Genomic DNA, 22,616 nt, shown 5'->3' with positions numbered 1-22,616 from the left:
GCCCCCAGGTGAGGAGGAGGGCCCTACTCACGGGGCTCCCTCTCCAAACAGGGGAGGACTCATGTCTCCAAGGACTGGCCATTACCGCCCCTCAAGGTCATCTTCTGGGCCCCACCGTGGCTCATGGCCCTCCCTCCTCTGGGACAGCACTTCTAGTCTGCCCAAGGTCATACCCTTGGTCTGGCTGACCCTGAAGCCCCATGTCTAGACCCATCCCACGTCCACTGAAGTCACTGACAGGAAGAAGATAGCATTTGGGGTTTGGAAACTTTCCTGGGCATCCAGGTGGCTGCACCCATCTTGGCCTGGGCATCTTTCCCTCGGTGAAACTCCGTAACTCTCAGAATCAGAGCCAACACCACACTCTGCTATTAAATCCTCAACTCTACCCCACCCCCTTTTTGTTAATCCTCACCCAAGGATATTTTCCCCCATTGTTTTTCAGAGAGAGAGAGAGTGGGAGGGGAGACGGGAAAGTGAGGAAGAGAGGGAGAGAGAGAGAGAGAGAGAGAGAGAGAGAGAGAGAGAGAGACATTGATGTGAAAGAGACACATCAATTGGTTGCTTCTGGCACAAGCCCAGGCCAGGGGCGTGGAGAGAACCTAAAACCCAGGTATGTGCCCTTGACCCTAAGGTGTGCAGGCCAATGCTCTAACCAGTAAATAACATTGGCCAGGGCCTCACCTCTCTCCCTTTTAAAAAAAAATCTATGAGTCTCATCAGTGTTAGGGGTCAGCAAACTTGGCCTGTGGGCTAAATGTGGCCCTCCATCCTTCTCTGTTTGGCCCTGGGAGCTAAGCACAGAGTTTATATTTTTAAATGGCTGGGGAAAAATAAAAAGAAGGTATTAATGATGTGAATATTACATGTAATTTTAATTTCAGAGTCCAAAAAGAAAATTGTATTGAAACACGGCTACATCCGTCTGTTTCTACTTCGCCGTGGGCTGCTTTTGTGTGACAATAGTAGAGTGAGAATTTGTTAGAGATCTGACAGCCCACGGAGCCTGAAATATTTACTATCTGGTCCCTCACAGAAAATGTCTGTTGACCTCATTCCAGATTCTAAGCATCACGGGGCAGGGTTTATTGCTCCTGTGGCCCTTCAGCACCCAGAGTGAGTAAGGGCTCGAGGAGCACTCACTGCCCAAGAGGGTTTCTGTGGAGTCCTGTGTAGTGTGGCGCCAGTGGGTGACTGGGGAGCCAGGATGAGAGGCTGGACTGCTCTGAAGGGGGCATGATGAGGGAAATGGACTCAGGCCCCTGGAATCCTGTTCTCCTCACGGCTCAACACCCGGGGTGACCACACCCTGCTCCCCAGCGGCATGGGTCCCCAGCCACGCACCTCCAAGGACTCCAGCTCCTCCTCCACCTTGGTCTGGAGCACTCCCACCATCTGCAGGAAGGCTGGGCTCACCATGTTCTCTGCCTCCTCCTCGGTGAAGGCTTTCCAGTCCAGCAGCTGCTTCTGGAGGGGACAAGGCAAAGCCTGGTTGGGGCTGGTGGGGGCTTTACCTCGGGGCCTGGGCCTGGCCCCTGAGACCTGCCTCCCCCAAATCCATGAGACCCTCAGGGAAGCCCTCACAGCAGTGGAGATGGTCTGTCTTTGTGGTCCGCCCACTATGTCCAGGTGCTGTGTGCTGCCCTCTCCTTGTCTTACTGAATCCCCCGGATGTGTTCTCATTAGCCCCATTTTTAAAACAAATATATTTTTATTGATTTCAGAGAGGAAGAGAGAGGGAGAGAGAGAGAGAAACATCAATAATGAGAGAGAATCATTGATCAGCTGTCTCCTGCATGCCCCCTACTGGGAATCGAGCCCACAACCCGGGCATGTGGAACCTGGGACCCTTCAGTCCACAGGCCAATGCTCTATCCACTGAGCCAAACCGGCTAGGGCTCCCCTTTTGACAGATGAAGAAACCGAGGCTCAGAGAAGCTGGAGGCACACAGCTGGCCCACGGTGGGGCCAGAATTGGAACTCAGCACTGTCCTACTGCAGACCCTACAGGCACAACCCGCCATCCTGCATGGCTTCAGCGTGGCTGCAAGTCAGACAGGGCTCCCATTTCCTGTAAATGACTTACGCTAACTAGAAAGTGGGCTCTCTCTATCAACAAAGCTTTGGTTTATGCATAAAATCTAAAATAAACTAACCTCCCCAAATTAAAAATTTGTCTGCAGTTAAATGCTTCCAGTGCCGCTGAATCGGAATACCAAGTGTCCTCTGTCAAGCTTAATGCACTCTTAGGATATGGGACGACTTCAGCACTCATCCCCTGCGGCGGGCAAGGGACAGTGACAATGGGCACAGGTGTCAGCCCTCAGGGTCAAGGCCTATCGAGCTCTGGGGGAAGTCCTGGGCGGCAGTGGGGAAAGGGAGGGGAGAGCCGGGGCAGGGGCCCTCAGAGGACACAGGCTTTACTTCTGAGGTTTGACTGGGAAGCACCTGGCTGTCCCTAAGGCCACAGAGCAAATGGCAGAGCCCTGTGGGCTTGGGCAGCCCCGAGGCCTTTCACACATTGGTCTCCTCATCTCCATGTGGGACTGGCAATGCCCACTCTGCAACACCGGGCAGGATTCAATGACAGGGTCTGCCAGTGGGTGGCACAGGCCACAGAAAGAGCAGCACCCGGGCAGTGCGCCGCTCTGTGAGGCGCTCTGCTCACCTCAGAGTCCTGGTGGCTGAGCAGAAGCTGGACAGACATGTGAGGGGTGGAGCAGCAGGAGCTTCCTGGGGGCAGCAGGTGGGGCCCTCAGAGCCTGGGGACTCCTACTGCCACAGCCGGCAGGCTAGACCGTCCTCACAATGATTGGCTTTTTTGTGAGCTTTTTCTTTTTTTTAATTTAAACAGTTTTACTGAGGAGGCAGGGAGAGACCATTGTGACAAAACATTTCCTTGCACCCCACAAAGCCAGGCACTGTCATTGAAGGGGTTTGTGGGTGAACTCGCCGGCTCACCGTCTGACAGAGGTGGGCATGGTGAAGAGCAAGTGGGTGTGATGGCAGTGGCAGCGCTGCTCACCGAAGGGAAGCACTGGAAATACCCCCATACGCCCTCCGCGGGATAAACAATGTCAAGTGCTGTGACACGGAGTGTCAAGGGTGTGAGGTCTGGGGTGCCCAGGGAGTATATCACTTTGCCCGAGAGATCCGGGAAGGCTTCCTGGAGGTGATCATTCATGTTGGGCTACAGCCTGAGGGACAGGTGGGAATAACTGGGGAGCTCAGGGTCCAGGCCGAGGCAAGAGCTTCAGAATACCCATAGCCAGTGAGGGCCTGGGGCCTGCGAGAAAGGAAAGCAGGGGGTCCGGGTTGGAGAGAGGCAGGGCGGGCCAGGGAGGGGACAGCAGGCCGAGCCGGCGAGCCTCTCCTCGGGCCCGCAGGGAGGGACACCCACCTTGCACTTCTGCACGTATTCCAGGCACTCCTGCCAGGTGTTCTCATACTGTACGCGGAGCTGCATCATGCAGTCCGAGTGGTAGGTGTCTCCACGGGCAGAAACAAAACATGTCAGCTGCTCTTCCAGAAGGAAGAGGGGAGATAGAAAGAGGAGTTCCCCTTTCTCTAAGGGAAGCGTCTTCTCCCCGGGAAAATGCCTGAATCAGGACTACAGAGCTCACCCAAATTATCCTGGCTCCCCTGGCTCTGCCGGGCAAGGGCCTGGTGGTCCCCTATGAGCCCTCAGAACTTCTGCTTCCCTTCACACCCATCCCATTTCCCCCAGGAGGGCCTTGCCACCCGCTCCTGAGTTTATACGGAACTCTCGGATAAATGACTGACAGCTGAAGTTGCTACGAAGCTACTACTTGAACAGCGTTCGGGAGAGACCCGAGGGAAATCCCGCAAACCCCACTCACCAAAGCTGTTATTCAGGGAGTCCAGAGAAGAATACCATTCATCCAGCTGAGCTTTGCTGTAGTTGGGGGGCAGAAGGTCACTGGGAAGGAAGACAGGACAAGTAAGCCAGGCCTGAATAGAACCTCCACTTACGGAAATGGGTGGATCTGCAGGGAGCATGCTCCGGAGCACTGTCTGTGACTTGTCGGGGTTTCCTGCTGCCAAGCACATACCTCATGAAAAAGTAATTCATATGAACGAGACTCTTACTTAGAAAATAAAACCGAATTTTCCTAATGGAAAACAAACAAACAAACAGCTTACCTCACTTGAGCAAGGAAACCACTTTTGGGAACCTAATCTGAGATAACAATATGAAATGCATACAAAGTTATGCATTAAGACGGTCGCTTAACATTACTGTTTACAAACACACAAAAATCACAACCTTCAAGTTCAACAATAGGGAATTGTCCAAGTAAAGCACAATGAACCCTCTTGTGAAGTCATTAAAAAAGTGTGCAGCTAGCTGGTTTGGCTCAGTGGATAGAGCGTTGGCCTGCAGACTAAGGGTCCTGGGTTCGATTTTGATCAAGGGCACATGCCTGGGTGGTAGGCTCGATCCCCAGTAGGGGGCATGCAGGAGGCAGCTGATCAAAGATTCTCTCTCATCATTGACGTTTCCATCTCTCTCCCCCTCTCCCTTCCTCTCTGAAATCAATAAAAAATATATTTTTTAACCCCCTGGCAATGGGCAAGGAGACATCTGATTGGTGATGTTGCTCTTATATCAATCAGAGGCAAAGCAGATGTACAGTCCTTAGTTCATCCTAGCTTGATGCCTGTGTCGGTGGCCAGAGCTGTTTCATGCCTGAGGCACATAAAAATATATATATATATATATATATATATATATATATATATATATATATAGAAGTGTGGCAGATTGAAAAATGGCCAAATATAATTAGCTCCTCCCATGAGGAGGTGGAGTCTATTTCTTCCCCCCTGGATCTGGGCTCTGCCAATGGGACTTGAGCAAAAAGGACACAGCAGAGGCGGGGAAAGGCTGGAACATTTCCCTGCCCTCCCTTGTTGCAGGGACTCCTGTACCACCGTCACCAAGCCCTTGAGCCTGGAATAGCCTCCTGGAAGCTGAGGGAGCAAGTGGAGAGAGGCTCCGGGCCTGGGAGTGAGGCCATCCTAGACCATCAAGCTCCAGCCAAGCGAGCCCCGGCCGGCCAGGGGAACCGCCTCACCGGCCCACAGCGTCATGAGAAACAAGAAGTGGTTGTTGTTTTAAGCCACTAAGTTTTGGGTGGTGTTTAATGACTTGGAAAGATGCGTATGGCTAGAGGGGCCATAACATTTATTGTCCAAACCAGGACATTTTTTACAGTGAAAGCGGGAGATGCTATTAATGATTATGTCAGGACAAGACATGTAACCCGGGATAGTCTTGGCACACTACCTATGGTGGGGCAGTAAAGAGCAAAAGGTAGGTATGAGAGTGTATACAGCAGCGGTTCTCAACCTGTGGGTCGTCGCGACCGCTGTAGAGCCTAAGACCATCGGAAAACACAGATATTTACATTATGATTCATTAACAGTAGCAAAATTACAGTTATGAAGTAGCAACAAAAATAATTTTATGGTTGGGGGTCACCACAACATGAGGAACTGTATTAAAGGGTCGCGGCATTAAAAAGGTTGAGAACCACTGGTATACAGAATAATATCAAGCCTAAACATCACACTAAATGCAGTGTGGCATCCTGGATTGGGTCCTAGAACAGAAAAAGGACATTAGTGGAAAAACAAGTAAATCCAAAGAAGGCTGATGTTTAGTTACTGGGAATGCATCAACGTTTAGCTTCTTAGTTTTGACAAATGTCCAGGGGTAACAAGATGGTGACATGAGGGAAACTGGGGGAGGGATAGACAGGAATTCTGTGGACTATCTTTGTAACTTTCCCGTAAATCTAACATTACTCCAAAATACAAACGTGTCAGCCTGTGGACTGAAGGGTCCCGGCTTCGATTCCAATTAAGGGCACATGCCTGAGTTGCGGCTCAATCCCCAGTAGGGGGTGTGCAGGAGGCAGCCAATCAATGATCTCTCTCATCATTGATGTTTCTATCTCTCTCTCCCTCTTCCTTCCTCTCTGAAATCAATAAAAATATATTTTTAAAAATACAAATGTAATTTAAAAATTATGTTTAGCTTTGACCGGTGTGGCTCAGTTCGTTGAGCGTCATCCCTGCACCGAAAGGTCACCAGTTCCATTAATGGTCAGGGCACATGCCCAGGTTTTGGGCTCAATCTCCAGTAGGGGGCGTGCGGGAGGCATCCTGATTGATCTCTCTCTTGCACTCCCCCTTCCTCTCTCTAAAATCATCAAAAACATTTAAAAAACATTTTTAAATTATATACACATATGCTTATTGGATCTAAGAACATTCATGGGGATTCTCCCTGGACTTTGGATAACTCCCTCTGGGGGCCCTGGGAATCAGCCCCACACAGGCTCCATCCTGCTGCTGGGAGTTTCCAGTGGGCTTCCAGGGTCTAGAACATGCAGTGTACCTCCCCCTAAACAGCTTATTATGGGATTAGAGCTAGGTGGACCCGGACCTGAGGGAGGTGCCCACAGCCTCTAACAGGTCCCCTGTCTGATAGCAAAGTCTCCTCACTGACCTCCCAGCCTCCAGCCACAGACCTCTCCAAACTGCAAAGCTGATGGGGCCAGTCTGCTCCCCACTGCTCTCAGGATCAAGTCCAACCCCTTAACCTGACCCTCTCTCCCCTCACTGTCTCCCCACCTCCCCCCTGGCCATTGACTCCTTCCAACCTCTTGGGTTCAGCCCCATTAAACTTCTGTCTGCAGCAAACATACCATGTTCACTGCTGCCACTGGGGCTGTAACAATGCAGAGTGCGGGCCCAGACCCAGAGACCAAGAGATGGTGGCCTAGTCTGGAGGATGCCTCAGGAGAAAGGTCTGCGCTGGGGACTGGGCCTGCCTCCCCTGTGGATGCCCAGGGGCACCCCTCCCCAGGGACCCGTCCCGCTGTACCAGATGGTGCAGATATGCCTCAGCCGCTTTCCCTGCAGGGTTTTCTGTTTCTTCAGCATGTTCTCCAGCTCCTTCTTCACGGCTAAAGGATTCTGGATCCTCTCACTGGCCATGAACTCACTGGGTAATCCAGACACATTGGCACCATGGAGAAAAGATGGGGTGGGGGCAAAGTGGTTGGGAGAAAAGGGATGAGAACCATGGTAAGAACTCCAGCACCCTTCCTCCACTCCCAGCCCCTTCCTCCCCACCTTGGGCCTCTGGGACACTGAGGAAAGGAGCGGGGCGCGGAGGGGAGATTAGAACCAAGGCCCTGTCGGTGAGACTCTGGTGCTAAGAGCATGAGACCAGCAGGCTCAGATCCGGGTGAGGCACCTGCCTGCTGCCTGCCAGCTCTGTGGCCTTGGGCAAGTCACTACCCTCCACTCGGAATCGCAGGTTCCTCTTCTGTAATGGAGCTGATGATGATCAAGACCCAGCCGGATATTGCAAGCAACGCCCTTAGTGCCGGGCCTGACTCATGGGAAGTGCCCAGTGAATGTCAGCTTCTGCCATCACTGTTGATGATTACCGACATTTGTTAACAACCTCCCAGGTCCAGAGCTGACTCTTTTCATGCAGCGTCTTGCTGAACATCACTGACCTGTCACCAGTTCACCGTGCCCGCTTTGCCCAAGGAGAGAAAGGCTCCAAGTGGTCAAGTGCTAGACCAAGGTCACAGGGAAAGTACAGGTGGAGCCAGGCCTCAGCACACGTTCCTTCATCCTCAGTGTCCGACTCTGGTGCTCCCATCTGGAAGCGCAGATGTACACCTCCGGACCCACAGCACACACGGACGGACACTCTGGTGTCCTCAGACATCCTGGCTCAAGGCATCCCTTTCTTAGCAAAAGAATGCCTTGTTTGTTGGCCCAAAGGCCCAGGACACTTGTGTCAGTATTAACAAAAGTGCCACCTGGCAGAGGAAGCGTGGAGACGGGCCTTCACTTGACCTTCCCTCCCCTAGGTGAAATCTGCCATCCGAGTGGGACACATCGAAGCCGTGTCCCCACTCACGCAAGGCCACGTGGAAGAGTAAAGAGTGGAAAGTGGGCAGATAACCAGACTAACGCTGCCAGTTTGTACTGCTCTCAGAAAACGCTTGTGAGGAAAATAAAATGCAAATCTACACACGCAGCGTGGGTCTCAAAACGCCGGGGAGAAAATACACCAAAGCACCAGCTGTGCTTCTCACTGCGGCGAGGGATTCGTGGTGATTTTCAAGTTCTTCTTTATGCTTTTATCTATTTTATCTTTTAAAACAATAGCGCATATTACATTTACCACCAGAAAACAGCAGCATTTTAAAGCAACGGCAAAAAAGGGAAGGAGAATGCCTCCCCACTGCCCATGCCGGCCGGCCAGGTGAGCGGGGCAGCCACTGACCTCAGGCTCTGCATCAGGATATCCTTCTTGATAGCTTTCCAGCCATCAACCAGGCTCTGCCAGCGGCGGCGGCTCTCGAGCTCCTGCTTCAGCGTGGCCTCCATCAGATTGACAAACAGCTGCGCGATGGCCCTCCGGTTGCCCAGCAGGGCTTGGTTTATGACCTGTGGTCACAGGCAGGCAGGCTCTAGGTGGGTTGGGCGGCTCTTGAAGGTCAGAACAGGGCTCAGTTGGACAGGGTGATGGGAGGCTGGAGAGGGACCAGGTGAGGTGCGGGCTGAGGGGGTGGGGAGGGGGCCCAGTGAGGCCGTGGCCAAGCAGCGGGGTGGTGGTGGTGTCTGAGGAGTCCTGAGGGGTCACTGGGCACTCCAAGAAGCTGCCCGGGGCCCAGTAGCCATGGAAGTGACCAGAGTCTTTCCCGAAGGCTTAACCATGAACCGCGATCATGTGAGCTTCAACCCAGCTCCAAAGCCACCTCTGACTGTTGATTAAAGACACCGATTTTGGCTCACTGGAGTGAAGCATGCCAGCAGGCTCTCAGTGTTTGACTGTTTTCTGTTTTGTTTTTTTAATAAATTTGTTCCAAAAGCAGAGTGCTCATGCCATCAGGGACCAGCCACATATGGCCATGCTGAGAACCGGGATCCAGTTACCAAAGGGGGCCAGAGCGAGGACCTTCGTCGGCAGTCCTCCCAGGGTCCTCTCCCGGGCACGCTTGGCACGGCAGTGGGAGAGTTCTTCATTGTGTGGTACTGCTCTGCCTCTTACATCCCTGCCCCCTGCATTGCGAGCAGCCTCTCCTATCCCCCCAGGGAGGACAGCATCCAAAAGGGCCTCCACACATTTCCTAGAACCCTCCAGGCACTTCCCTGGGCTGGGGGCGAGGGCCTGCCAAGCGCAGTGAGTAGAACTTCCTGCAACACTTGTCATTGGAAGCTGAGGCTTGATGCATTGGTAAGTGTCTCCTGAACCTCCCAGTCTGCAGCCGTGACGTGAAGTTATGCACAGCACAGGGAATTCTCGAAATCCAATGAGATAAATGCACACAGAACAAGTAGCATGTGCCAGTGTTATAACGAGTAAAATAAACCTCGGGAAGTCAGACAGTGAAACAAAACCAGGACATTGCTAACTCTGACTCCCCTAATGGATCAAATGGATAAAAGTTAGGAACTCTTGCTTGTCTCAAAATGAGAGCTGCCGTTGCTGAGCCCCTCTGTTGTCACCCTCCCAGCAAGTGCTGGAGGGGGAGGCGGGGTAGGTATTATTATCCCCATTTTACGGACAGGGAGCTCCAGGTACAGGAGCTGAGTTATTTCATGCCTGGGCAGTGGAGAGAGACGTCCGTGCTCGCTCCCTGCCTGTGATTTGCTCAAGACCCCAGGCACAGACCTGGGCTCAGCCCACCTGTGTTTCTGAATGCTGTACTCCCTTCGCCATCATCTGGCTGCCCATCTCTCTGCGAGGACCTGCAGGCAAAACGCGCCTCGGAGAAGCCAAAAGAAGCATCCTTTTGTGCGGCAGAGGAGCCAGACTTAACTGACTGGAGAGGCCTCAAAAACAACCTAGGATTTCTTGTATTTTTACTCCCACAGAAAGCAGCCGGGAAGGCTGGGGTTGTGGACAGGGAAGCAGTGGGAACAAAGCCAGGGGGCAGGCATGGTTCCGCGGGACGAGAGACAAGAACCACCAGGAAAACTAGACCAACAGAGCAGGTGGGCATCACTCATGAGGGCACCAAACCCCCGCGACTGTGACAGCTGCGAGACAATGCCCCACAGCGTGGCCCCTGCTGTACGGCACGCGGTGGCTGAGACGTGGCCCAGCAGGCACCTGTGAAATCGTCAGTGCTCGACATGATGACGCTGCGTTAGGTAGACGGAGATGAAGACAGCAGGGAAGCATGAAATTGTACTTTAGAAAGAGTCCCATTGAAAATACTTAACTAAGATTCTGGTTCTGAACCTAAGTGGTCACGGAGTTACCTGGAAATGCTACCTGTGAGAAGTCCCTCATTTCTGAGGCGCCTGGCTCTGGGGCACGTGAAAACCACTCACCATGGCTTCTCTATTTATCAGCCTGTACACGTCGGGCTGCATGAGGTAGGAGGTTTTCTCTATGATCAGCACGTATTTCTTCAACACGCTTTTTATCTGGAAACGACAAGGCGCCATAGTTAGTGACTCTCGCTCGTCCTGGAGAACTGAAAGGAAACAGATGATGCCTCATACCAGTGGAAGCCACCAAGAGCCCATCCACTGGCGGGCCGACTCACTCTATCTGCCCGGGAGAACTCGAGCGAGGTCAGTGTCTCATCCAGCTCCTTAATCCCCTGCTTCTGGAGCAGGAACCTCTGGGCCACCTGATCCCACAGCTCCATCAGGATCTGTGCCGAGAAGTTTGGGTGAGGCTGGGAGGACAAGGGCAGGGAGGGAAGAAGGATGGGGATGGGGCCGGCCAGCCCACCAGGGGCCCCTACTTGGATGTCGTAGTCTTCCAGGTTTGTGTCATTTTCCACTACTTTGAAGAGGCAGTTGATGTTTTCGTTAAACTCAGCCAGCTTTTTTAAAAGAAGTGCTCCTGGCTCCAAGATGAGAGGTTCCATTTCCTAAAACAGGCCAGGAGGGCGATGGCTACAGCATCAATAGCCTCAAGGCAGGAGGAAGCCCCCCAATCTGTAATGAGGAAGAATTGGCCGAGGTCCTGTTTCAAAAGTAATAATTCTTACCCAGACCTAAGGAGTGAAGACTCACTAATCAGCTCACAGCTAGAGCACGGGGGCAGCCGCCATTCAAGGCACATGCTCTATGCTAAGCGGAGAGCTTGTCCTCAGACTCACTTGGTCCTCACCACAGCCTGGCAAGGAGGTGCTGACATTTGGCCAGGCCTATGGTTGGGACTCAACAAATATTCATTAAAGAAGGCCAAAAAAAAATTTTTTTTTAATTAAAAAGAAGGCCATAAGCCCTGGCTGGTCTTGCTCAGTGGTTAAAGTGTCGGCCCACGCACCGAAGGGTTGTGGGTTGGATTCCCGGTCAAGGGCACATACCTGGGTTGCATGTTTTATCCCCGGCTCTGCTTGTGGTGGGTTCAGGAGGCAACCAATTGACATGTCTCTCTCACATGAATCTCTCTCTCTCCCGCCCCCCTTCCACTGTTTCTAAAAAGCAATAAAAAAGTGTCCTCAAGTGAGGATTAACTACAACAAGAAAGATAGAAAGAAAGAAAGAAAGAAAGAAAGAAAGAAAGGAAGGAAGGAAGGAAGGAAGGAAGGAAGGAAGGAAGGAAAGGGAAAGTGGTCCATAAAGAACTCCAGGTTTACTTCAGAGGGGACTAAGGCTCAGTTATGTTGTGTGACCAAAGCCACAGAGCTCATGCCCAGTTGGGGCATATTGACAAAGTGATGAGCTGGGCCCCATGCATAGGATTAAGCGGGGAGATCAAAGGCTATAAGACTCGGCTTTGGCACCAGACCTGGAGTCCAGTTTCCACTTGGCCCCTTAAAGGCCAATTTAGCCGAAACCGGTTTGGCTCAGTGGATAGAGCATCGGCCTGCAGACTCAAGGGTCCCGGGTTCGATTCCGGTCAAGGCATGTACCTTGGTTGCGGGCACATCCCCAGTAGGGGGTGTGCAAGAGGCAGCTGATTGATGTTTCTCTCTCATCGATGTTTCTGGCTCTCTATCCCTCTCTCTTCCTCTCTGTAAAAAATCAATAAAATATATTTAAAAAAAATAGTGATCTTTAAAAAAAAAAAAAAAGGCCAATTTAGACAAGACTTCCTGGGCTCACCCATCACATGGGAGTAATGACAGAACCTGATGTAGGTGATAACAAGCACTCAGACATGTCTACTATGGTTCTGTCCACACTACGGTGGACCACTGAGAACCTGGGAGCTAGGGGGAAAGGGAGGTTGGGGGCAGGGACCAACCTGCCTTCGGAGGCCCAAGGATAGAAGGGGAGCAAAAGCAAAGGTTCTCACCATCCCAATCTGAGCGATCTCCTCCTTAAAACTCATCAGAGCGTTCTCGTAGCTCTTCCTCTTATAGTCCCCCTGGAAGGTGACGGTGCTGACCCTCTCAGGAACTGGGGGAGAACAACAGAGGTGGTGAGGCTGTCCTCAGAGCTCCCAGGCAAGGGGAAGGCTCCCAGGAAAAGGCAGCAAGGCACACAGTACCCTGGCTCAGGGGATGCAGCCTGAAACCATGCCAGCAGTGGTTTGAGGAAAAAGAGGGAAGAGGAGGTGATCCGTAAGTGTTATAGGAAATAAAGCCTCACATATGCAGTTAAATGCTGACAGAAAGTTCCAAAATGGTATGTATAGAACGGGGCCCATTATGTCTTTTAAAATTAATTTTATAGAAGGAAATATATACAAAAGTAAAAATAACAACACTTACATGTGCCAGCTATTGTTCTACCTCAATTACCTATTGGTCTTATTTTACAAGCGAGGACACTCGGGCTTGGGGTTAAAGAACAAAGGCAGTCAGTGGCTGAGCAGGGTCTGCCATCTCACTCGGCTCTGCTGTCCCCTGAACCTATGTGGAAGCTGAACATCACCTGTTTCATGGGGGTAGGCACTCTTGGGAGGAGAAGGGGTGCTATTGTAGAGGGGGAGTTTTTACTTATCTCCTTTCTCTGTTTTTCCATAGAGCAGGTATTACATTTATAATCATAAATAAAAAGACCCCTCTGCCCTGGCTGGTTTGGCTCAGTGGATAGAGCATTAGCCTGTGGACTGAAGGGTCCCAGGTTCGATTCTGGTCAAGGGCACATGCCTGAGTTGCGGGCTTGATTCCCCAGTGGGGGACGTGCAGGAGGCAGCCAATCAATGATTCTCTCTCATCAGTGATGTTTCTATCTCTCTTTCCCTCTCCCTTCCTCTCTGAAATCAATAAAGATATATTAAAAGAAAGAAAGAAAAGAAAAAGACCCTTATTATTGAGATAAAGTCAATTAAGTATGTGGTAGGAAGAAAGAAAATGTGGAGTGAGAAATTCTCTTGTGAAATCACAGTAAAGCCAGCATCATCCATTACCAACTGGTTTTCATTAGTAAATAGTGACAGTGCAGGAAGTTCCTTCCTCCTCCGCCAGCTCCCTGCACTGGGAGAAGGCTCAGGGGAGAAGGCCCAGGGGAGAAGGCTCAGGTGAGAGGGCCCAGGGGAGAAGGCCCAGGGGAGAAGGCCCAGGGGAGAAGGTTCAGGGGAGAAGGCCCAGGGGAGAAGGCCCAGGGGAGAAGGCCCAGGGGAGAAGGTTCAGGGGAGAAGGCCCAGGGGAGAAGGCCCAGGGGAGTAGGTTCAGGGGAGAAGGTTCAGGGGAGAAGGTTCAGGGGAGAAGGTTCAGGGGAGAAGGTTCAGGGGAGAAGGTTCAGGGGAGAAGGCTCAGGGGAGAAGGCCCAGGGAAGTAGGTTCAGGGGAGAAGGCCCAGGGGAGAAGGCTCAGGGGAGAAGGCTCAGGGGAGAAGGTTCAGGGGAGAAGGCCCAGGGGAGAAGGCCCAGGGAGAAGGCCCAGGGAGAAGGCCCAGGGGAGAAGGTTCAGGGGAGAAGGCTCAAGGGAGAAGGTTCAGGGGAGAAGGTTCAGGGGAGAAGGCCCAGGGGAGTAGGTTCAGGGGAGAAGGCCCAGGGGAGAAGGCTCAGGGGAGAAGGTTCAGGGGAGAAGGCCCAGGGGAGAAGGTTCAGGGGAGAAGGCTCAGGGGAGAAGGTTCAGGGGAGAAGGTTCAGGGGAGAAGGTTCAGGGGAGAAGGCCCAGGGGAGAAGGTTCAGGGGAGAAGGCTCAGGGAAGAAGGCCCAGGGGAGTAGGTTCAGGGGAGAAGGCCCAGGGGAGAAGGCCCAGGGGAGTAGGTTCAGGGGAGATGGTTCAGGGGAGAAGCCAGAGTGGGAGCTCTACACAGTGTGAGAGAAGGAACCCCTGATCTCTCTGCTCCAAACCCATTGGCTCCCATCTCAGGAAATGGCACCTCAACTGTCCATCCAGCTCAGGCCAGAGACCTAGGACTCCTCAACATTAAGTTCCTAGGAGGTCCCCAGGGGCTCTCTGGGGCCCATGCCCCGCCTGCCCTCACTGGCTGATCGGAGGCTCACCGATGGTATCCATGAGGCCCCGGACTTCCCGGGCAGCGATGGTGCTCTCACTCTCTTGAGCTTTTTTCTTCTCAGCTATTTTATTTTCCCTGAGGAAGAAGCAGAAAGGAACAATAAAACCCCAACCCCCTCACTCTCAGGGCAGCTCTGGAGGAGGACTGACTCCAGGTCCCAGAGTCCCAGCCCTGAGAGGGTGGCTTGCAGGGAACTTGAAGAGCAAAATGGAAGCCCAGCTTCTGCCACATTCTTCCAAGTTCCCCAAAGGAAGATGCAACCCTGGCTTACCTTTCCTTTTTTCCCACTTAAGGAGTCCGAGCTCAGGGAGCTGAAATCCTCTGCTCAGGAATCTCAAGTTCAGCTTCTGAACTTGGAAGTTCAGAAGGAACCCCTGATCTCTCTGCTCCAAACCCATCGGCTCCCATCTCAGGAAATGGCACCTCAGCTGTCCATCCAGGAGCTCAGGCCAGAGACCTAGGACTCCTCAGATCCAATCCAGCACCTGGTCCATGGGTTCTGCCTCCAAAATATACCTGACATGCCCTACTCTCCCTCTTGAGGTCCCACCAAGCTTAAATGGACTGCTGTGGCCTCCTGCCTGCCTCTTCTTGCAGCTCCCTAGATTCTGCATGTGGCACCCAGAAGGCCTTAATAATAAAAATCAGCTGCTCACTTCAGTAATGTCCAAAATACCGACTGTGGCATGCAAGCCTCTGCCAGCCTCTTCTTCCTCTCCCCAGGCCACTGACTTCTTCAGCCTTCAGCAGTGGACCGAGCCCATCCGGCCTCAGAGCCTTGCCCATGCTTCCCTTCCCTCATCCTCTGGGCTCAGCTGAGGCCCCTCTCCAGAGAGCTTTCTGGACTTCTGTCCCACCACCATCCTCTGTGTCAGAGCCTTCCCACCTTTGGGGAGACCAGCTTATTTATTAACTGTAGAGGCCTCAAATTTCAGGAGGGTGGGATCCCCATGCCCAATGCCTGGCCCTTGGCACTTAAGCAATAATTTGGGGGGAGAGGGAAGAAAGGGAAAAGCACACAGTCCTAAAAAGCAGGTGTTATTACCTCCCTACCTAGCACTCATCTTGTGTGAGCTCTTTTTGAGTTTTCGAAGGCTCTGATGCACCCCCAGTGTGTGGGCATGCGGCCTGGACGGCAGGACCTACCTGTAGAAAACAGGGTTTTCCGTGACCCAGTCATTGGGTAGGCTGTGCATCCACTTGTGCTGCCGAGGGGACAACATCTCCCCTTCAGGAATATCCACCTTCTTCATCAAGGGCTTGCTGGTGTTCTTCAGGACCGTGGAACTCTCCCCATCTCGCTTCCTGGAGGTCACCAGGGAGTGGACCAGCTGCACCTGCATCCAAAGATCCAGTTGGGGGAGGGGTCAGAGCACAGACTTCCCAGCACCCTCAGGCTGACTGCGCAGGCTTGGGAGATCCAGTGGGAACCTGCCAGTAGGAAGGGGCTTTGCAGGAAGGCCTCCAACCCAGTAGGGCCTCCAACCCCAGTAGAGCCTCCAACCCCAGGTAGGGCACACATCATACAGAAGGGTTCTCCGCTCCCTATAACAGCCATTCAGCCACTTCCAGGAAGACATCGTTTAAGAAATTTTAATGAAGACCAAGACCAGCATTTTTATAATCACAAGGAATTGGAAAAAAGGAACTGTCCAATAATAATAGGGGATTGGTTGAGGGGACATTGTAGGTCCCTTCAATGGAATGTTAGGCATTTATTAAAAATGAGACTTAGGATTTTTTGTGACATATGATATGACATAGTATATGATATGATATGCTATAAAACATATCAGTTAAAAGATAAATTAAGCCTGCCCGGCATGGCTTAGTGGTTGAGCATCGACCTATGAACCAGGAGGTCACGGTTTGATTCCTGGTCAGGGCACATGCCGGGGTTGCAGGCTCAATCCCCAGTGTGGTGTGTGCAGGAGGCAGCCAATCAATGATTCTCATCATTGATGTTTCAACCTCTCCCTCTCCCTTCCTCTCTGAAATCAATAAAAATATATTTAAAAAAAGATAAATTATAACCTACTGATAGTGTATGATCTCAACATTTTAAATGCATAGAAAAATGACCAAACATTCTGGTGGGACGGGAGTCTCTGAAACGTACAGAACATATGCCAAACATTAAGAACGTTGTCCTGCTTCCGGGGAGCAGGATCATGTGAGTAAGGATCATTTGTTTCTTTGGTCTCTTTATCCTTTCATAATTTCCAAGCCTTCTATAGAGAACATTTTTTAGGGTTCAGAGTAGGAATGCAAATCCCTTCTAAATAAGCAGTACAGAACTCGAAAGGAAGTGTTCAAGTCTGCGTGTTTCTTTTAAGATTCGTTTTGTCTGCACAGTTTTTTTTATAGATGACAAGGCAATTCCAATACCTATGTTACTTTAGTACATTACAAGCAGCCACTAAATGTCACGAAGTATATGAATACCTACTGACATGGGAAAGGTCTGTGAAATACTGTTAACAGGGAAAAGCAGGTTTCAAAACACTAGTGTAAAAATCAAACCCAGTTTTTATTATTTATTGACTTACTGATTTTGAAATTAAATATAATTTTATTGATTTCAGAGAGGGAGGGAGAGGAAAAGAGAAATATCAATGGTGAGAGAGAATCATCGATTGGCTGCCTTCTGCACGCCCCACACTGGGGATTGAGCCCCCAACCCGGGCATGTGCCCTGACCAGGCATCAAACTGTGACCTTCTCTGGTTCATAGGTCGACGCTCAACCACTGAGCCATGCCGGCCTGGGCTCAAACACAGTTTTTAAACAGAAAAATTAGAATTGTTTTTTGTTCATAGGAAAAAGGGCATCCAATGGTTAATTCTGACTATTTCTGAGTAATTTAAAGTTTTTCATTTAAATTTTCTGATTTTCAAGAATAGACACTTTAATTTTATATTCTTATACTTTAAGAACTAATAAGAATTATTTTTTAAGTTAAAGCAATTTTCCAAGCCCTTATTTCATTAGATTACCAGGCAAGGAAGACTTCAGAGGGAGGGAAGTTTTGGAGAGAAGGAGAGGAAAGTGTGGGGAACAGAACAAAGTTTGAGGAGCAGGAAGAGGGGAGACAGGCCTACCTCAGCATCGAAGATCTGCTGGTAGACTTTCCCACTGGGAACCTGGGTCGCCTTCCCCACCGAGGACATCTTGGCCGCTGGCTGGACCGCCCCTGCAGGAAAGCAGATGTCCAAGAATCACGATGGGGTTGGCTCTCATTAAGACCTGAGGTTGAGAGACAGAGCCTCCACCCCTGCCAAGGACAAGTTCTCTCCAGAGGACATGACACCACAGATGGGGCGGGACCCCACAGATGGAGCTGACTGGGAGGAAGCAGGGGCCCCCTCTCCAGCCTCAGCGTTTCTAAACCAAAAGAAGGGAGGGGGCGAAGAAGCCAAAAGACAAACCTCAGGCAAGAGCTGGACTCACAGAGAAGCCTGGCTCCCCAGGCGCAGGACCCAAATCCCTGAGGGACTTTGGGGTGAAGAAGGATAAATGTTTATTGTTTGATGCTCCACTCTCCCAAGCTCTTTTGGGAAAAGCCAACGTGTCCAAGGTGTCAGATGGGATTTCAACCCGACCTTGAACTCCCAACCTGGCGCTGAACTCGGTCTCCCCCGAACGGCCCCTCCTCACCCCCAGCCCAACGCCCCCATCCCACTCCCCACCCCCACCCCCACTCCCCGCCCCCCGCAGTGGACACAGGGAGGGGGAAGCTGAAAGGGGAGCAGCCTGACGCTAGGCTCCTACACGTGCTGAGAAGATCCAGCAGGCCCCGGTCCAGCCCCAGCCCACCCCCCTCCCCAGCCCACCGAGCGGGGTGGGCAGCCCTGGACATCCCACCCGAGCCGGGCCGGCCGAGTGGAGAGAGGTCGGAGCCCGGGGCGCGGCCTCACCCCAACTTCAGAAAGCACCCCCCAGGTCAGCCAGGGCCTGCGCTACCTCGGAAGGAACAGGACGCACTTGGTCTCCAAGGCGACGCGGAGGGCGGGCGTCCCGCGGGCCCCGCCCTCACTCCCTTTCCTCGCGGGGAGGGGCTGCCCTTGCGCTGGGAGCGAACCTGGTGGAGCCGTGAAACGCTTAGTCAACCCCTATCACCGTGGCGGTGTTTCCTCTGTGCAGGGGGTACCTCGGGGCTGTCGGGCGGGTCCAGAGCAGCACACTAAATGTTCTGGGAACTAGTGGGAGACAGGAAGTGCAAGCAGCGCCGAGTCCTTCATGATGGCCAAGAAGATCTGTCTTCACCTTGCCTAAAACCAGCCTCTGCCCGCGGGGCTTGGCTGCAGGTCAGAAGTGGAAGCCTCTCTAAGCGAGAGCACCTCTTCCTCCTTTTAGAAGAGGCTGAAAGGCTCAAAATTTAGGCCTCCGGGCTTGAATGGAGTTATAATAAAAAGGCTAATTTGACAATTCTTCGAGTTCATTCATCCAACCCACCACTGCCACACGCCCCTCCTACAGTACAGCTCTGACCCACCCACTCTCCGCTCACAAGGCCCTCGCCCACAGCTCCGAGGTGACCACGGAGGCCCCACCTCTGGTTCCGCTAACTCCTCACTCTGCCGGCATCTGCCCCTGCCCGTCCTCCTCTCCTCCTCTCATCCCAAACCCGCCCGTACTTCCAGTCCACTGCCAGTGAGTGACAAGCACCCCATCCACGGAGCCTGGCCTCCCACCCCACCTTCCCCACCCCACCGCCTCTCCTCTCTCTGAGCGTGCTTGTACATTCCTTGCTGTCAATGGCAGTCAGAGCACCTGCTGAAGGTGCTTCCTGAAGGGCAGGTGTGCCTTGCTAACTTTATTCAACCTGGATTGACCTCAGCAGGGACCTGTCCTCTGGAAGCCATGCCTTTGCTGCTCCTCCTGTCCTCACTGCATCTCCACGGGCCGGGCAACCTGCCTGCACCAGGCCGGGTACTGCAGGGGAATCCCACTGGCCAGGAGGACAAATGGGCTACCTGACTCGGGTCTAAATGGCTGGACCAGGGACAGACGTGTGTGCATTCTCCGACTCTCCCCTCTGTCCCTGTAGCAGTCACTGCTAATCAATTCCACCCGGGTGTCTAGTTGGCAATGATATATGCCCTAGGACAGTGGTCGGCAAACTGCGGCTCGTGAGCCACATGCGGCTCTTTGGCCCCTTGAGGGTGGCTCTTCCACAAAACACCACGTGCGGGCGCGCACGTACAGTGCGATTGAAACTTCGTGGCCCATGCGCAGAAGTCGGTTTTCGGCTCTCAAAAGAAATTTCAATCGTTGTCCTGTTGATATTTGGTTCTGTTGACTAATGAGTTTGCGGACCACTGCCCTAGGGCCTAGATGGATTTTAAGAGTCTGGGGAACTGATGGATTCTTATTGGATCCTTTCTGAATAGAAATCAGAAACTTCATGTAAAAGAGGAAACAAAGCATGTATACTCTGTGCCCTGGCCATCCCTGACCCGGTCAGTCAGAGAGGGCACCTCTGGAGTCCCCTTCCTGAGTGGATCAAGAAAGCTGTGCAGGGGAACGTTCTGAGGAGGTGAAGCCTTTGGCATGGCCTTGGGCCCAGCCTGGGGGGCAGAGACCCCAGTGGGGCTCAACCAGGCTCTGAGACACCCCACCCCTTTCCATTCATGGCTCAGCCGGGCTGGGGGCTTAGCTACACACGGAGAGGCCAGAGGAGAGGCCTCGGATTAGTGTGGGGCTGGGCGGGTAAGGCAGCTGGGACAGGGCCTCTGACTCGGCACCTGAAAGAAGGGTGCCGATCCCGTGGGCAGGGTGGTGGTGAGGTTCGGGGAGGAAAGGAATGTGCAGGCTTTGGGCCCCACTCTGCCTGGGGGTGTAAGGGGAGAGCGATGACCACAGTGAGGTGACAGAGAGTCCTCAGGAAACCCTGTGAGGGAGGTGAAGTCTCACTTTCCAGATGAGGAAATAGGCTCGAGGTCAGACCACAGGCCCAAGGCCGCACGGGGTGAGTGTTCAAGCTGGGATTGTGCTAGAATCGGAGCAGCCTGGCGCATGGAGTAGCTCTGGTACCAACTGACTTGGGTCAGGTGTCCAGGGCCCAAGATTAGGGGTTCTGGCGGGAAATGGGGTGGAGTACGGCCTCGGTGACCCTGTCCTGGACCCTGGCAGGAGCAGCCCACCAAGCTATCCTGGAGATGATCCCTAGAGAGCCCAGAAGAGGAGCAGCCGGGGGCAGGGGCGTGTGCCTGTGGGGGAGGGGCTCCAGGGCCAGAGGAGAGGGGCTCCTCCCTCCCAGCTGGAGGCCTTAAAAGGGGGCCTTCCTCTCGGCAGCCCTGCCTCCTGTTGCCACAGGGCCTGAACCCTCCCTCAGAAGTGACTGGTAGGAGAGGGCCTAGAGAGCTGGGTGCAGGGTGGATTTGGGGGTAGGGCGGGACCTGGGACCACAGATCCTGTGATTTGCCAAAAGCAGGCCCTGGGTGGTGATGAGGAGCAATCTGGTGTTCTTGGAGGGCGAGGGAGGGGGGTGGGGGGAGGCTGCTCCCCATGGGTGAGGAGTTTTCAGGGGAGGGTATCGGGGCAGCACCTGAAAGTTGGGGCTCATCCCCATTCCCACCCCAGTGGCCCAGGGTGTCATCCTATTCCTTGGCACGTTCCTCACTGACCTGGTGACGCTGGACACTGTGATGGAGGATTAGCTGGAGGTTAGTCTGGGGCAGGAGAGCGGGCACCAGGATCCTGAGACTTGGTAGAAGAGAGCGCCCCCTCCCTCCCCTGTACTGGAGAGCCTCTCAGCGGCCTGTGTGAGCTGGGGCGTCATGCCCATCTTGAGGACGGATGAACGGAGGCTCCCCACAGACACCCACCCCAGTTCCCCAGGCTGGTGAAGCAGCAGAGCTGCCTGAACGCAAAGGTGCAGGAGGCTTTGTCCCAGATGGACTCAGCCTCTCCCTCAGGCGGTGCCCACGGTGGAGAGAGATGTCGGGTTCCTCCAAGTCGGGCGGCACAGAAGTTGCCGAGTTGTCCCTTCCTGTCTGCGGCCTCAGTCCCCCCCGCCTGTCATCAGAAAGACTTGGGCTAGAAGAGCCTCAGCTCCCACGTCCCCCCAACTTTGGAGCCCCGAGTCCGGCCTAGGTCCCAGACCTGCTTTCTGTGTGTGCCCTGCCCCCTTGAGGGCTCTTGTGGTACTACAACATGAGAAAGAGTGTGACGATGGGGGACTAGTTAGGGACTCGCTAGGAGGCTCTTTCTGATGGACTTTGGCTGTTTGCCTCCCAAGGGAATCAGATCGACCTCCAGAAAAAGAGTAAGGGAAGTAGCTGTGGCACTCACTGCGGGGGAGGGAAGTGGGACTCCCACTGGGCAGGACACTCCTTGCTCCATCCCCTGCGTCTCACATTTATTGGGAGAGTTTGATAACAGGGAAGTAGGGGCTGGTATCATGCACAACTTGCTGGAAGAGGGGCTCTTCACACCCATCCCTGAGAACAGTTAGGTCCTGAATGGAATTGGAGGGAAGGAGGGTTCCCATGTGTGCAGAGGCCCAGGACTGGCTCCCTGCCTCACTCCTCACTCCTAAGGCCCCTGCAGCATCCCCCAACATGCCCTATCGGCAGCCTGTCCTTCCCTCTGTCCCCGAATACCAAGTAATGAGAGAGATCTGCTGCTGCAGGGGGCTGCAAATCATGACAACCCTGAGCCTGAGGAGCGAACTGGGGCCTGGTCCCAGGACATGGAACAGCTCAGCAGAATGAGAGGTAAGGCTGGGCAGGAGTTAGATGAGGGCAGGAACAGACTCTCCCTGGTGGCCATGGCTCCCTTATCTGCTCCAGACCTTGTTGCAAGGCCATCCTGGGGCACCTGGACTGCAGCTACTGGGAATACACTGGGAGGATCACCTGAGGTGTGGCTCCTGGTTGGTTCACAGGTACTTCTCTGTCCTGTAGCTACCACTTGTCCTGCCAGCTGGAGCCCCAGTCCTAATCAGCCGATGGAACACTCAATCTCAGAGGAACTGGCCACTGGTGAGCTCAGGGGTGAGTGTTCAGGCTGACAGTGGCTGAATCCCAAGGGCTCCATAAAGCTTTGGGCCAAATGTGGTCTTGAGGAGTCAGATCCCAGCTACTGACCAATCCTGTGCCTGAGGTGGGCCACCTCCACTTTCTAGGACTCCGTTTTCTCCTCTGTGAAATGGGTGATGCTAAATGATCAC

At 53.1% G+C, this 22,616-nt stretch overlaps 1 protein-coding gene and 1 pseudogene across 1 annotated transcript in view; one reads left to right on the top strand and one right to left on the bottom strand.

Annotated features, from left to right (window-relative positions):
• CCDC180 (coiled-coil domain containing 180) overlaps positions 1–17,629 on the bottom strand; it is a 50,010-nt gene extending 32,381 nt beyond the window's left edge. Inside the window, exons 1-12 of the mRNA XM_054726887.1 lie at positions 17,542–17,629; positions 15,588–15,778; positions 14,428–14,516; positions 12,326–12,429; positions 10,821–10,949; positions 10,617–10,727; positions 10,399–10,494; positions 8,342–8,505; positions 6,917–7,036; positions 3,861–3,940; positions 3,401–3,489; positions 1,345–1,467 (exon numbers count right to left, since the gene is read on the bottom strand). Coding sequence (XP_054582862.1) covers positions 1,345–1,467; positions 3,401–3,489; positions 3,861–3,940; positions 6,917–7,036; positions 8,342–8,505; positions 10,399–10,494; positions 10,617–10,727; positions 10,821–10,949; positions 12,326–12,429; positions 14,428–14,516; positions 15,588–15,778; positions 17,542–17,610 — 1,365 coding nt within the window. The 5' untranslated portion in view covers positions 17,611–17,629. The remainder of the gene's footprint in view (positions 1–1,344; positions 1,468–3,400; positions 3,490–3,860; positions 3,941–6,916; positions 7,037–8,341; positions 8,506–10,398; positions 10,495–10,616; positions 10,728–10,820; positions 10,950–12,325; positions 12,430–14,427; positions 14,517–15,587; positions 15,779–17,541) is intronic.
• LOC129151793 (small nucleolar RNA SNORA48) lies at positions 4,580–4,724 on the top strand (annotated as a pseudogene).
• Positions 17,630–22,616: the final 4,987 nt, after the last annotated feature.

The sequence above is a fragment of the Eptesicus fuscus genome, chromosome 15 (genome assembly GCF_027574615.1).
Source record: "Eptesicus fuscus isolate TK198812 chromosome 15, DD_ASM_mEF_20220401, whole genome shotgun sequence".
Lineage (NCBI taxonomy): Eukaryota > Metazoa > Chordata > Mammalia > Chiroptera > Vespertilionidae > Eptesicus > Eptesicus fuscus.
This window is presented reverse-complemented; position numbering and strand designations above follow the sequence as displayed.